The sequence below is a fragment of the Camponotus floridanus genome, unplaced genomic scaffold (assembly GCF_003227725.1).
Source record: "Camponotus floridanus strain SB8 unplaced genomic scaffold, Cflo_v7.5 scaffold12, whole genome shotgun sequence".
Classification (NCBI taxonomy): Eukaryota; Metazoa; Arthropoda; class Insecta; order Hymenoptera; family Formicidae; genus Camponotus; species Camponotus floridanus.
In genome coordinates this window covers 2,547,950-2,565,129 of record NW_020229237.1, presented here as the reverse complement: position 1 = coordinate 2,565,129, position 17,180 = coordinate 2,547,950, and the positions used below count along the sequence as shown (strand labels likewise).

Below are 17,180 nucleotides of genomic sequence, written 5' to 3'. Positions count from 1 at the left end.
GTCCTCGTGATGATCGCACTGATGCATCGAGCGAGCAGTACCGTTTGGTTCACTCTACGATCGTCATAAAATCGCATCGCGAGGCTGTCAGATTAGAATCGGCCAGGTTCTCTTGACGTTCTTCTCCGTTTTTCTCCTCTCCTCCTCCGAGGATATTCTGGCAGGGGGTTCCGCGAGAGACTAACGGTATACCCATGTCGCAAACTCTCTACGATCTCTCCTATATAGTTTCCTTCTCTCCCTTTGCCGGCGGGACCCCGTTTCGTTCCTTTTTACTACTCCTTTTTCGTTTCTTTCCCGCTCCACCTCTTCCTCCTGCTCCCCGTCATCCTCCTTCTCCTCTTTCTCCTCCTGTTTCTGCTCCGCTCTATCTAGTTGGGTGCTTCTTCTTCTTCGTCTTCTTCTTCTTCTTCTTCTTCTTCTTCTGCCTCCTTTCCATAACGGTGACGTCGGCTTCCCGTTACACGTCCAGCCCGTCCGAACGAAGGAACGACCTATTCCCTTTCATGGGCAAGCTTCGTTGCATTATGGATGCCGAAAGAAGGAAGGATGCCAATGCTGGATGGATGTGCATCCCGCGTGTATCTCACGAAAATAGAAAAGTGCGCACAAATACGTTTTACAAGTTTTGTCCTTTATTTAAAGTTTGACGTACAGAAAGGAGGTATTAAAATCATCGCAGACTGATGATAAAATATCGATGTCTATTTTCCTGACAAAAATATGTAACGGATTTTGATTAGACATAGTTTTATAAATTGCTCGATATCTATTGAGAATATTGCAATATACAACCTATTCGGAAGAGATATAGAAAAATTTTATATAAAAATTTATATTTATTAGGGTTTATTATATTTATTAGACTTAAGGGAGACAAGTAAAATTGAACTTTCTACAAAGTGTATATGTCACATATCTATAGATGATTTTATTCTTAATTATTATGTACACAGCCAATTTATCCTATAATTATTTTATCGGAAAATTAGTTTGATTAAGAAAAAAACGCAATTTATGTCACGTCATATAATTGACAATGCATTAATAATTTTTTCGTTCGTTTACAGAGCAGCATTACGCGGCAGCTGATTCCAACAGTTCGACGCCCGCTAAAAGCTTCGTACCGTGCAAGGTTTGCGGCGATAAAGCCAGCGGCTACCATTACGGCGTTACCAGCTGTGAGGGTTGTAAAGTGAGTATCGTATGTTGAGGCTATCCTTATCACGAGCAAATAAAGAATTCGAAACCGAATGCTTGGGAACTAAAAGCCAGAGCTATGACATTTACGTCACTTATTTTCGCAAAATCAACATCAAGAACCGTATTGTTGGCATCACGTTTCCTTTCCATATTTAATCAGCTATATAATTGTCTAAAAAAAGTACAATAGCTACATTGAAATTTATATAACATGACTATTATGTGTTTAGTTCCATCAATATTCAATTTTATATTAATGACTCGAGGAGCAAATGGATTTCTATTTTTCACAACTTACTAATCTAATGAAAATTGGCACCCGCGAAATTAGAAATAAAACGACATACGTGATCTCTAGTTGCGCAGCTTCCGACACTTTGCAAAAATATTCGTTGATCGATTTGACCTCACGACGTGTGAAATAGTAGTTGAGTCAAGTACAATTTACAGAACTACGATACGCAAGGATGCATGACGACCGAATAATAACGTGAAACATTTAGCCTCGGAGCACATTATTTATCGATCGCATGTTTTTTAAGAGAGTCCACTCTAACACTATGAAAACATTTTGATAATTTAACATTTTTTTGAAGAGTATTAGAAATTAATCTTTTTGGCGTTTTACATATATTTCTATTGTTTGAATATCAATAATTTTTAAATCTGGAATATTTAGCTTTTTTATTTAATACGAGTTTCTACGCATAACGTGTTTAAAAGCGACGCGACATACATATTTTTTTGTTTAATACGAGCAGAGAGGTGTAACATGTTCAAGAATGCATGTTTGATGATGTGACATGCTGTCCCTCGTGTGTAATTGTCCGAAATGAAAAAAAAAACTCTAGTTTTATATTATATTCCGTAGGATATTTTTGAGATAAAACTAATTAGAATCTTAAAAAAAATAAATATTTAATACTTTTTTTTATCTTCAAGAAATTTCAGCAAATTGAAATATCTTATTTTTAAGTAACATTACTTTATTATTTTTTAAATTTTTCTCTAATGAAATTAGTATCCCAAAAATATTTTATGGAATAAAACTAGACCGTTTTTTCATTCCAGACAACTACATACAAGAAACAGCATGTCACATCATCAAACATACATTTTGAACACGCTCTGCTCGTGTATTAAACGAAAAAATATTCAAGATTAAAAAATACCGTCATACAACAATGAAACATCAATAAAATCTTATGTAAAACGCTAGAAAAATCAATTTAAAATATTCTTTAAAAAAATTCTTAAAAATTATCAATTTTTTTCTACTGCTGGAATAGACTGGGCTCTCAAGCATCGTGGGAGATGCACGGATCTCTCGCCGCCTGCGTGCTGCTGCAAGTCTGAGATTTCAAACGCGGAAGCCCTAAGGCCAGAGTTAACGGTGAAGTGGTGCATTCTCGCATTCGCGCTAGCGAGTCGAGTTCCGCGGACTAATGCACGCAGGCAGACGCTTTTATCAGGCGTACACACACGCTTCCTAGCACGATTCTGTAAAGTAATAAAGGTGGTAAAGTTTGCCTAAAATTAATTGAGAGGAAAGAATGAGTCTTTGTTGCTCGTTTTTTGTTGCAGAGGAAGAGAGAAACGCGGTTTATCAAAAAATCTCCGATTGAAAAAAGAGCGAGAGAGAAAAAAATTTGACGCTTGGGCACGTTTCCAATATTGAGCGAATGGCATCTGTGCTTTTACTTCTTCTAACATTTATATGTCGAGGCACGCATCAAGCGAATACACGGGATATTCCGGAAATGGGCGCACATTCGACGCAGATGGCGATTATTATTAATATATCGAATCGGGAATTGAAATTATGCGAATGAATGGGATAAAGATGAAACTGGTGTATAATATATTTATAACAAGCTTCTCGATTAATTTTTCATTTATAATATTAATGTTATTAATTTGTAATTAATAAATAACTGATACGAATTGATAAAATCAACTTTACGCGAATATCTATAAATTGTGATTTTAAATGCGACAGATTAAATAATAAAACAGCTTGGCATTGTCCGTCCACGCATAGTTATTACTACTGCACGGTCCGCCACTACATTTTGTCTGACCTGCAACGTTTTTACTACTGATTCGAGCGATGTGCGGTGCGAGCTGTCCGTTTCTCGTTTATCGGAGGTTTTCTCGCACAATATTTATTGTTGAGCCTTCATAATTTGAACATAGAATTTTTTCCTATAATTGCTCCACGATGTTAGTATCCTGCGATGCACCAATTTTTTTACAATAATATAGCGAGATTTAGTAAACTAAAAAAATCTCATCTCTAATATATATGTATTTTGTATTATATATAATCAATTTTTTTGTAGATTTTTTATCTGTAATTTGCAGTACACTTGAGAGAATTCCATTTTATCTCTTTAATTATTTGATATAAATTAAAATAGTATTATTAAAATTATTTTAAAAAACGATTAATCAAAATAAGATTAATTATAATCAGAGATTTAGAATTTTAATTTCATAACAATATGTACATCTTTTTTTCTTCGTGACAGAGCAATCGTTATCGATGGCAGAAAAACAGAAAATGTTATTAATTTAATCATTTAATTATAATTTGACCGACTACGAATATGAATTAATTGACATTTATCGTTTTCAAAATCGGCGCACATTTATCTCATGTCTTCCATTTTGCCTTAATAACTATATGGTTGTTATATGCTTTTTCCGTCATCCGGCTGACGAAGACAAACAGACGCGCGATATGACGTATCGATTTTAGAAACAGGCTGAGGCCGCGCGCCCCATCGGTTACCAGTAGTATCGACAGTTGCATTACGAGCAGCCGGCCCATCGAATATTCCAGGATATTGGATGTACGTCAGTATTGTTGTACGACGCCGTTATGAATACCTTTCATCAATTAGCACCGATAATAATAAGCCAGCGAACCGATATTTTCGCGACTGCTCGCAACTCGTCTGTATATATCGCCGCCATTCTTCCGTTACTTCCGCAAGTGAGCTTTTCGCTCTGTAGACTGTTTTTTACATAATATTGACGTACATGAGAAGTTGGAATGCCAGTTATATTATTAGGGTTCATTGTATCTCTCTTGAGTGTTGGAATATTAATTAAAATTATGTATTCTTTTACAATAAGAGTTCAGTCTGCTTTAGAGGATAAAAAAAATCTTTTTTACATTTTCTGAAAATATGATGCCTGAAAATATGTCTGTCAAATTTTACTGAAAAATTCGCGAAATTGACAGAGTTGTAAGACTTTAAATAGGATAGCGTGTCTTCAAATGTGGGTCTGTAAGCTCAAAATACTGTTTCCAAAGTTGATGTGGTAACTGAGAAACTAATGGATCGAATAATTTCATATACTAATTTTTTTAAATATAGGAGAATCCTTTTTTGAAGATATTGAAATAGAATATTGAGGATATCCAAATAGAATTTTAAAAAATTAATATTTCTTTTTGTGACTTTCAAGAAATGAAAAAATTTCAGCAAAATTGAAATATCTAATTCCGATGATGCTATATTGTTATTTTCCATTTTTTAAATGAAATTCAACACCTCTAAAATATCCCGTGAAATGAAACTAGACCGAATTCATTCATTTCAGACAAATATACAAATACAAATATACAACCACACATATGTCGAACTATGCATTTTCGAATATGCTACGCGCAGAGACTCGTGTTGGCTTGAAAAGAAGTTATAACCATATTAAAAAATACTGACATACTGTGTGAACATCAATAAGAACATACGTAAAATGCCAAAAAGATCAATATCTAATGTTTTTTAAAAAAATTCCTAAAACTCATCAACTTTTCATACATTTCACACACAGAGTACATTGTGCCCTTAAAAATAGAGCTTTATTTGAAAGAACCTCGGCAGATTTTAACTACTGTAATTTTTTCCATTTTCGATGAATCGTTAAAATAATTAATATAGAAAATAAAAACATGTAACGAATGATGGCCAATTATGAAGTTCTTTCAAAGAAAAATTAATCAAATTTTTGATAATTTACAGGAATATTCGATAATTCCAGAGACAATACAATGCGCATAATAAAAAACAAAAAAAGAACCAATATACAAATACAATTGTGCGTTTTATGTATTAAATTATCAATTTTGAAATTATTAATCATTTATATAAAATTGTATGATTACAAGAGATTTCACATCTGGAGGAATGTGCGATAATGCGTATCAAGAATGCGCTCGAGAACTTGCTTTTCCCATGAATGCGTTTTCCGTTACTTCTCTCTCGCTTTTTCTGAAGTCTCAGCGCTATAAAGAATGGCGTAGAGTGTCGTATTTTATACGCGGGGCGATATAATTAACCCCGGGACACGGTGTATGGGATCGTTATTAATAGTGTTTCCTTACTTCCTGTTCAGGGCTTCTTCAGGAGGAGCATACAGAAGCAGATAGAATACAGGTGCTTGAGGGACGGCAAGTGTCTCGTCATCAGATTAAATCGGAACCGTTGCCAGTATTGCAGATTCAAGAAGTGCCTAGCCGTCGGCATGTCCAGAGATTGTAAGTGCCGTATTCGCGTGAGAGCAATTAACAATTTTTACACATCATCTAGAAAATTGATAAACCTGAAAATATGTCGGTATTGAAGAAACGTTGAGCAATATTATCGAATATATGCCAAGATTTCTTGAAATGCAGATTGCGTATTTATTTAAAAAAATTGATAATTCACATCATATTTCTTCCAAAAGATTACGAGAAAAATATTTGATTTTTTTTACATGCTATTTTTATAAGAAATACAGTATCTCTTCTAATCAAAATTTGTATACGTCTATTGATCGATTCACGAAATTCAAGTCAAGTAGTAATTTAAAAATTTTAAAAAAATTACTTAAAAATTACTTAAAAATTACTTAAAAACGTATCAGTTTTTAAAATTTTATTTATACTTTCTTCTACATTTTTTTTAATTTTTAAAACATTCTATCGATTGATCTAATCGATTTTAAAACAAATAATGGCGTATGGGAGAAGAGCAAAGATTCTCTTGACACGTCGAGAATCAAAAAAATATTCACGCTAAGATTATGGCATAATTCACGAGTTATGTTCATATGTGCCAAGTATAATCTGTCGACGAGTTGACTTTGATTCCCTGCGCGTCTGTCGAGCTTGCGAGGATTAACGACACCGTTAGAAATTCAAACAGGATCCTACGGAAATCGCGGTTCTAGCCGTCAGTGATGCAAAATCTACTTGCCACCCATGCCGAGAGAGCAAAGTAAACCAAAGGGCCAGGCGTGTACATAATTAAACACCAGAGTTCTCTCCAGGGCGCGATACCGGTCTACGTGTTTTACGTACTACTGGTACTACTTATTATCGTGTCACAAATAAAATTGCAATCAATTCTCGCGTAGATTTTCAATTCATTTCTCTAGTTATATTCTATTGGAGTTGCACAAAATTCAAGACAATATTTGAAAAAAATGGTATTGCTATTCAAAAATTTTTGAAAATTTAAATTTCTTTAATTTATTTTTATACTTAATAAACTTGTTTAAATTTGTATATAATATAACGTGATTTTGTTCTTTAATTTCCAAATATACATATTTTAACTTTTTTAAAAAATCAATAATCTTGATTATCTTTATATTGATAACTAATTAAAAATTTTGTCTGAAATTTCGAGGCAAGACAATATCAAGACTATTCTTGATATCTTGTGCAATCCTATAATCTATCACCTTTCATTTAAAGTCTTAAAACGCAGCTTTCTAATAAAATTCTGTTGTCTTATTTATATTCCTGAAGCGCAATTTTCGCCAAGAATTCCTATTTTTAATCGATTGCAACCAAAAGACTATCAAACGTTCGTCTGTTTTTGAATACTGTATTTACGGAAAAATTTAAATATCGAGACACATTAATGTCATGCGTGTCTCTTTGCAGCTGTGAGATACGGCAGGGTGCCGAAACGCTCCAGGGAACGCGGCCCCGAGGACACGATGGCGACGACCATGACGACGACGACGACGACGACAACGACGACGACGACGATGGCGGCCATGGAAATGCAGCAACTCACCACGCCCGATACCGGCAACAACAATGCCAACAACAAGAATAACAATAACAATAACAACAACAATAACAATAATAACAACAACAATAATACCCAGAGCCAGAACGCGATCTCGCGGGTACCGCCAGCCGCGGTGGTCGAGGCTGATCAATCGGACGCTGACGTGAAACAGCTGGCCGTATATGACGTGATTCATCAGGTGTCGCAGGCGCATCACGCTCACTGCGGCTTCACGGAAGAGTCCACTAGAGGCCTCACGAGAAAACCCATGATAATACCGGTGAGCCATATTATAGAAAAAATAAATAAATAAAATGAATTCATTGCGATCTAGAAACCGATCTAAGAACCGATCTTATAAGAACCGTGGTTACAAACAGTTGAATTCAATAATATTTAATGTAGAAGAGAGACATATATTTAATTCACGAATTTTTTCAAATTGAATGAAGAAAAAAATTTTCATTATATACTATCTTTTTAGTATGGAATGGAATTACTAATAATTTATTAGCGCAAAGACTTTCCCGCTGAAAATGGCAGAAAATCTCGCAGGTTTGTTTGTAATCTTGCTGATTAGGCGAGTAATTCTTCGCAGCCCGCTAGCCCGGAGGACCCGGAAGCCGCGTCCTCAACCGCAGAAACAGTTGAGTCGCAGAGGATCTGGCTGTGGCAGCAGTTTGCTACGAGGGTGACGCCGTCTGTACAGAGGGTGGTAGAATTCGCAAAACGAACGCCAGGGTTCTGCGAGCTCTCGCAGGATGATCAGCTAATCCTGATTAAAGTCGGCTTCTTCGAAGTGTGGCTCTGCCATATCTCCAAGATGACAACCGATAATTCGATGACCTTTGAAGATGGCACCTACTTTACCCGACAGCAACTGGAATTGATGTATGAGGTAGGATTGAAACTTCTTCTGAAAACGAAAACATTTAATATTAAATATATTGTAATATTGTGAGAATATTTAAACCAACCTTTGAACGAACCTTCAAACATCGATATTCATAATCTTGCGATATTCATAATAATTATAAAGTTCGTTCTTAGAAGCCAGGCTTGTGTTGCAATCATCGTAATTCTCTCTATTATACTCTGACAGCCCGACTTCGTGTCTGCATTGATGCAAGTCACGTCGTCGTTGAACGCCCATCAACTAACGGACACCGAACTGGGCCTGTTCTCGGCGGCGGTGTTGCTAAGTGAGCGACCGGGATTGAACGATGTCAAGGCCGTGCAGAGGTTGCAGGATCGCGTGCTGGAGGCGCTGAGAGTGCAAGCGGCGCGTCCTTCCAGCGAGGGATCAGGCGGTTCGGTCACCAGTATTTCGCAGAGGATACCCGAACTAAGAGCACTCGGTGCCAGGCATGTCAGTCTTCTCGATTGGTTCCGCAGAAATTGGACGAAGCTCAAGTTACCGCCGCTATTCGCCGAGATATTCGACATTCCCAAATGCGAAGAGGACTTGCAATGAAGAGAGGTAATTAATCGATTACGGGACTTGCAACGATGTGATCTTTAACGATAAATAAGTAAGGATCGAATGGATCGCGCACGAGTAAATCTTTTTAATATAGATATTTTTTCGTAAACTAAAATCATCAAATAATTATCTCTTCATTTAAGGCACAATGATGATTATGAAACGTTTAGAAAATATGAACTTTATTTACATTTAGAATAATAAACTTACAAATTGCTCTTAATGATCCTTTGTTTCTGTCTCTTTGACAGACATAAGGTGCAAGATAATTCGAGATCAATGATATCGATACTCGGTACTGGCAAGAAACCAAGTTGCTCAGCGCTTATCGAGACTGCTCTGAATATCTAGAGAACCATTCGTTTTGATTCATAGACGGCCAAACACGATTACAATGCGATCCAAAAGTGAATGAAGAATGAGCGATGGAATGAGAAATGAGACGTATCATTTTTGTGAATGATACGTTTATCGAAGATATAGTCTATCGCGAAGAATAATAGCTAAATTAAAGAGAAAAGAGAAGAAAAGCTACGATTATCGATGATTAGCGCCAATTTTTGCTAATGTATCGAGATTTCGATGGTTCAAAGAATAATGGGAAATCCAGTATCTTTGGTTATAAAAGGCTCGTAACAAGCTTGCTGTATTAGAAAATTGAGAAAAATAAAGAAAAAAATATATATACACGAGACCGTCGATTATCCAAATGGCGAGTTCAAATAGCGATTACGTGAATTTTCGACGGTGATCTTTTGAGATACTCTCGCTAATTTTGCTCCCAGAATATCTCGATCGCTCGAATAATGTGTAACGACCGATAAAAGATAATTGGAAGAGGACAAAAGAGATTATATCTTTAAAAGCCGCCGTAGGCAATAGGACGGAGCTTTGAGAAGTTTTCGTGCAAGTTTTCGGAGGGGGAGATTGGCAGACAGTAATTTGCTCAAATTCAATGGAAACGGCTTTGTACTATTCGCCAGGCAATACCACACGCATACAGCACGTGTGTTTCCGGACGAGCGTGTACTCAGTAAAATACTCAATCGACGAAGGAGGCATCTTTCGCGTCGCGTCAAGTATAACGGGTGGCTCCTTTATCCGCCGCGACGACGCATGGCCAAGCACAAATACATAAATCATGTCATGAACATCCGTTCATGTTCAAGATTTTGTCGTCTTTTTGTTTTTTTTTCTGCGATCATATCTAAGGTTTAAGGATTTCAAACATACAACGTGCAGCACTCATTCGAGCGGGTTATTTCGCTAGAACGGAAATCGGCCAGATGATACAGATAGCATCATAGCAACAGCAACACCAACTCAACGGACATATCAGAAATTAAGATTACGAAGTGTTCCCCTCTGTATTAAGCATCGCCGAGTACGTTCGTGTCTTTTGCTAGAGTCAGAATCGGTGACATTTTGATGTTACAGGTATATGCGGAGATTGATTTTAAATCACATCTCGCGATAGTTTTATCTCTCTTACATATTTTATAATTATATTGTATATAATTATACGCGTAATTATAATATAATTATTATTGCACATTTTAAAGAGACAGAGAGAGGGGCGAAGGGAGGAAGAGTGAGAAAGAAAGAGAATATATTCTAATTGTAAATTCTCCCAATTTCCACATATTTTTATCTTTATAAAGTTAAATATTATATATCAAAGCACACATTTTTCCGTGCTCTTCTATTACTAAATTTTTACCGAAATGTCACCGATTTCGATTTCTGATTTGTTGCGATACCGAAAGAACGATGAGTGACTGTATGGCCATGTAAACATAACGAAATGCACACGCGAACACGCATACTAAGCAACTATGTATTTATTATGCGTGTAATTAATGAAATCATACAGATGTGAGAGGAGGCATATACAAATTTCACGTTGTAAGGCTCGGGAGGATATCTTTATAAGACGTATCTCCTTGTAGATGCATTCGCTACGAATCTCAATCTATGCAATCTCTATTTTTATTACTCGACAAGTAGAATAACGAATTATATATTTCCATATAGTTATGTGTATATATATATACACATACATACATATATATACATATAATTATATATCACTGCGTAGCGTTTCGAGAAACCGTTCCGGACGGAAGCGCATGAGAAAAAAAAACCGAAACGCATAATCGGCGCTTCGGGGATTATTAAAGTTCCTTAATTGAAACATACCGACAAAAATGAAAGAAAAAAAAGAAAAAAGGGAAGAAAATTATGCGTACATCTATCACGTACATAATATATCCGCGCACACATGCAACGTCCAGAAAACTATCCGAGTCGCGCTTCCGCGCGAAACGATCTGGAAGCGAACGCGGGCCGACTCTTCAAACTTTAAACACTAATAACTTTCTGACAATGACTAGCGTATAATACATAACGATATATAATCGCAATGCGTGTGTGAATATGCGTGTATGCTTTTGTGTGTATGTGTGTGTATGCGTGCATGTGCATGGTTGCAGTGTGTCTGGATATGTGCGTATGCGTGCGTGCGTGTGTGTATGTGTGTAGTGCGTGCGCGAGTGCATCGAAATACTCATTCGTCAAACATGGGATAAGAAAGAAAAAAGAAGTTTATTAATATAGATATCACTGTTTTATCTATATACCGGGTGTACTTAAAGTATGTAATAACGTAATCCGGTTTATTATCGCTATCACTTGAATCGAACGAGAAATCGGAGATGCTGTCCTTGCGATATTAGAGGAAGAAAGAAAAAAAATTTTCCACTCTTCGTCATTCTGTCTCTTTTTCTCACTCTTTCTCTCTCTCTTTCTAAGCGCTCACATCAAGTTGTGAATAAACATATCATACTTAATTAATATATTCGACAAAGAGGATATCATCGTTTAATATAATATGAAAATATATACAAATAAATAAATATATATGAGTGTGTATATATATATACACACACACACACATATATATATGGAAGAAATATATATATGTATATTGCAAAGGAACATTTTATTGAAACTATTGTAAAAAAAGAAGTAGCTATTAATTATTGCGTTGTCGAGCGAATCGTAAGGTAAAATATACCAGCGATTAGTACAGCGCAACAATCACGTAGTGTTCTCTCGCTTTTTTATTCTAATCATCATAATCGGCAATGGAAACTCTTTCGCGATCCAGTGTGTAAATCGAACATGCGTAACTTCGCGTTTATTGATCGTTATATATCATTATTTCCGCTTTCTATTGAATTGTCGCGAGGTAAGAAAAAACTGTTGATTAAAATTTCCGGATTTTAGAGATAAAATTTCGAAAAAAATATCACCGGATGGAATCCGGTGGAAAGAATCGACATCGATGTCTCTAATGTATTAAAATTGGAAGGATAGGCTGTAGAAAATAAATCTCCGCAGTAATTTTCCAATATCAAGAATTCCAGTGATAAAAAAATAAAAGAAAGAAAGAATAAATAAGGAAAGAAATAAAAGGAAGAAGAGAACCGAGGGCTCTCTTAAGCATTAGTTTTTTTTTACATCACTGTATCGGCAAATGAGAAACATACATATAATGATGAGAGACATAAAAATATAAAAATAAATGATAGAAAAATAAATACATAAATTAGACATATTGCAATCTTTTCTTCGCAGAATTGATAATTTTTTCTCATTAAAAATGTACGATCATACTCTTTAAAATTTCTAGTCTCACGTAAATTATTCGCCGAGGAGATAACAATCGTGAAAAAATATCGTTCACGCAAGTGTTGCTAAATATATATATACATATATATATATATATATACATATATATATATATACATACATATATATATATATACATATACATATATATATATATATACATACATACATACATATATATATATATATATATATATATATATATATATATTTAGCAACGCTTGCTATATATATATATATATATATATATATATATATATATATATATACATAAAATTAAACGGCCAAACATCATAGTAATAATATTAGTAATATCGTATTATTATGATAAAAAGATAATTCTTTCTATCTATCTATGTCTCTTAGCGACGGCGCCGGTCAATCGTCCTTTGTCATCCTTGAGCAGCGCCAAAAATGTTCCTTTGTGTTCTTGCCGATCGTTTGCGTGCGAATCGATAATACTTTACCTTTGGAAACCTGTCCTGAAAGATCCCTTCATTTTGATTTCGACGATTCTTCGATTTTTCGTAGCGCAAACGCGATAATTGGCCGATACGAAAGATAAAAAAAAAAAACGCACCAACATCTAGCTTTTATAGATCCTTCGTCTGTTGTCGAGATTTTGTGTTGAAGGGTCTTTTCATTTTCTCCATTTCTTTGTTAAACTGATTAAAAGAGATGATCTTGTTCTTTTTTTTTCTTCTCCTTTTCTTCTATCTCCAAATTTGTCTTTTTCTCCTTTCATGTTTTGGGCGAGATACAAGATTCGTCTATTCCTTTAGTACTTTAGTCCTTTCACCCGTCCTTTGACTCACTCGTTCCGCCACTTTCTGATTTTAATTTGAGATCTTTCGCTTCGTCTCCTTTAAGTTTCGAGAAGAGACAAGATTTCGGTCATGGTGCTATATAATATCTGTACATATACTTATAAAAATCGTTGGCATAATCAATATCGTTATCATTAATAATATTATTGCGTTAAAATCTGATTATTATTGCTGCCCTTCCTACCACTATTATCATTATCACCGATATGTTTATTCTTGTTATTATAACCATCATTATTATAACTATTTTATTACGATTATAATAATTATTATTGACATAGATATTATTATTAATATTATTATTATTATTACTATTAGATTGATTGTACTTATTATTACATTGATTATGATTGTACTTATTATTACATTGATTATAATCTATATCAACGTTATCGTCGGAGGTGCTATTTAAGTCGAGCGAATGTAAAAAAAGGCAAACATTAGAAAAGTAAGCTGATCAAGATGGTTTTGGAAATACTTCTATGAATTCCGCCCGTACAGTTGCTAAGGTTACATAATAATTACCCTTCTGTTTGATATCGATTTCCGGCTACATGCGCTGTCGCGCGCACATTATGTATGCCAGTTCTCTTCGATGCGCATTATATATGTATACATACATAACTGTACGAAATGACTTTAAATTTGCGCGATGAAAATCTTTTCTGAACCCATCTAAAATTAATTGAAATTAATGAAAATTCATTAATGTTTATTTTTCATAAAATCTGGCTTGCGAAAAGTATATAATTTTAATTGCTTGTAATTTTAAAAATTATTAATGCTTTGTTATACTTTTGTATCAAGAAAAGATCGACTTTAAGTTGCATTTGCGCAAATTTACGTGCATCGTACATGCATATATCTAAAGACGTATAATGAGGAAAAATGCGAGCGATTGTTCGAAGGTAAAAGCAGCAATACAAATCGTCCAAAGGAATTGTATCTGATATCTGCGTACATAAAGATACATTTACATTCATAATTTCTTTAATTTATATCGTAAAGATAAATTGAAGAAAAAAAAAATGATTCCTCGAATTCTTGACATTTCGTTATTAAACTCTAACTTATAATTTTTTTTATCAAACGCTTGAAATATATGTAAACAGTGGTCAATGTATAAATAGTGAAAAAAACACTATGCTTTCTCTTAAATTAAAAATATTTGAATTTTTGTTCATCAAACATTTTCAAACATCTTAGTTTCTTCAAAATTAATATAAAAAACTTATTTCAATTTATTAAAACGCTCTACAAAAATAAAATATACAAATAAATCTTATTTCTACATAAAGAAAATCGAGAATCTGAACTGTAATAAACACTCATTCCTATTTATATTTGCCACTGTATGTACGTGCGTATACAAAAATCATCGCGTACTTTTTTACGACTTCATTTAACGAAGAAAAAATTGCTGTTTAATTAAGTTTTAAATTAAAATTTTGAAATAGATTCTTCACTTAAAATTATATCAGAAATAAGATATATCATTATTTATTTGCAGATATGAAGATCAATTCGCGAGAAATATTTCAATTTCGCTATAGTTCGCAACTATAGAAAAATTATTTCAATGTGCTGATACCGAAATCTTTAATTTTGACGAAACTTTTTTTCAAAGTTCGACACATTCGTAACGTTGTATACACTATTTATAAAAACCAGGACGAGGGTGACGACAAGGATGACGGTAACGGTGAACGATATCGGCGTGCCAAGGGAGGCGGGAATTATTCTTAAAGAAAAAAAATATATATATTACATATATTATATATGTATAAAATATAATATAAACGAGAAGAGATAACGATATTAAGGGTAAATAACTACGACAAAAAATGACTGCTCTATACTGCTAAAGTACAAATGTTTTCATTTAATTATTTTATAAGACGATATACCGATTCGTTATGATTCGCGTTTGTATCTTGCATTTAGCGCTAAAAACGGTCGTTGCGGGATTCTGGGAGGGGGGGGGGAGGGCTTTTATTTGTCTCATAATGAGAATTGCATATTGTACCTTGTGCGAGATTTGAGACTGTGCATTTAGAAAGCTATATGTGTGAGATACAAATGCGGGTCTAGGTTTATGGCGCGTCGGTTTGGACACACATACACACACAGCCCGACGCGCGTGTATCTATATCTGTATTTATTTGTTAATCTTTAAACGTGGATGTGTGTGTGTGTATGGTACATAAGAGCCATACGTGTGTATTCATACAGGATGTCGCAAAAATCGCTTCCCGCTGACTATAAAATCTATATCTTTATTCAATCTGGTGTCGATTATTTCTTTGTTGAATAAAGATTTAATTTTTGCAACACCATAATTATTTATACATTTTCTATAATATTCAACATTAAAAAATAACTATGTTAATTAATTGTGAATTAAAAAATAATCATACATATCATCAGAGTCTCTATGCGAAATAACATTGAATTAGAATTCGTCTATTTACGATTGCTTGGAGTTTTAAATTCGCATTGGGAATTTTATATTTTAAATTTTTGATTGTGAAATTTATTGATATTTTGGTGCATACGGAGAAAAACTCGACCCCAAATTTAATCGAATCATAGGGGAAGCGAGCAAGCAAGCCCCATAGTTTGGGATACCCTGTATATATAAAGCACGCATATTCATACGCACACAAACACGCATATCACATAACATATTCTTCTATTAGTATATTTGAAGGCATGATATGCATCCTCTCCATTTCGTCCATTTCACGAAAGCATGAGATAATAATGCTCGATTTTCGTCGACAATCATAAATAATCGCGGTGGCGTCACTCCAGCGATATTCCAGCAGAAAGAAAAGAACAGATTTTTATGTTTTAGTTAATATTAGGAGATACAGAGTAATTCAAATCTATGTCGCTCGATTATATGAAACAATTGACCGATTAGTGTTTACAAATACATAATTTACAAAGTGTAATTTATCGAATCAGCCATTCCTTTTTGCAATACACGAGTATATAGTGTACCTGGTTTTTTTTTATATTTTTTTTATCTAGTGATTTAAGATTAGCTTCTTACGATTAGTAGCTTAGACAATCAAAAAACTTGAAATAATAATATTGCCGTTTACAGCGGCGATAAAAGTTTGTTAAAACAATTTTTTACGACGAAAAATAGAAAAACACATAAAAGAAATTTCTCAATTATTATTTCTCGCAGAAGAATATAACAAAGTTCCAAAGTTTGGTGACATATATTTGAATCATCCTGTACAATCGTAAGTCATTACTGACAAAAAAATACAGCATATCATTAGGTTTCTAAATTTCCGTTCTGATTAATATTACATTTATAGCAACATTTTACAGCAATACTGATATACTTGCGGCGTAACTGATTATATAAAATGCGAACTTTTTGTTTCTGTATCAAAAAAATCCTACACACACAGCGAGTGCGATATAAAATTTTCGCTTTAAATTTTTGATTTTATACTATACTTATAAATTAAGTTTTTCTCTCTCTTTCTCCCTCTCGTTATTAGGATTGCTCGCTTATTGATCCTCGTTATAATATACAGCGTTATAATGTAAATATAGTGAAAAAGTAAAATATTCGTCAGTTCTCCAAAGTAGTATTGAATGACTGCAGAATCGCGTTTTTACGTAGGATCCCTTATTCTTATCATCATCTCGCTTTCTTCCCCGTTATCTAAATTATCTACGATTGAAGAAAAAAAAAGTCACGAGGAATTGACTCCTCTTGTTATAAAATCGTTCGATTATTTACAAATACGCGAGTGCCAATTATAAGACTATAATCACTAATGCGTAATAATTCATAGAGAACGAGAGGGAAGCGCGACGACGATCTACGAAAGAAAAAACAAATTGAAGAGCTTACTTATCAAAAAC

General features: G+C 34.2%; 1 protein-coding gene across 4 annotated transcripts in view; it reads left to right on the top strand.

The window, feature by feature from the left end:
• The window catches only part of LOC105259059 (ecdysone-induced protein 78C), a 69,663-nt gene extending 58,006 nt beyond the window's left edge, over window positions 1-11,657 (top strand). For 3 of the 4 annotated variants that reach the window (XM_011270776.3, XM_011270774.3, XM_025415311.1), the window contains 6 exons: window positions 1,071-1,195; window positions 5,611-5,752; window positions 7,151-7,563; window positions 7,864-8,181; window positions 8,386-8,763; window positions 9,018-11,657. In XM_011270776.3, coding sequence (XP_011269078.1) covers window positions 1,071-1,195; window positions 5,611-5,752; window positions 7,151-7,563; window positions 7,864-8,181; window positions 8,386-8,757 — 1,370 coding nt within the window. In that variant the 3' untranslated portion in view covers window positions 8,758-8,763; window positions 9,018-11,657. The remainder of the gene's footprint in view (window positions 1-1,070; window positions 1,196-5,610; window positions 5,753-7,150; window positions 7,564-7,863; window positions 8,182-8,385; window positions 8,764-9,017) is intronic. The other variant, XM_011270775.3, reaches the window with a different exon arrangement.
• Window positions 11,658-17,180: the final 5,523 nt, after the last annotated feature.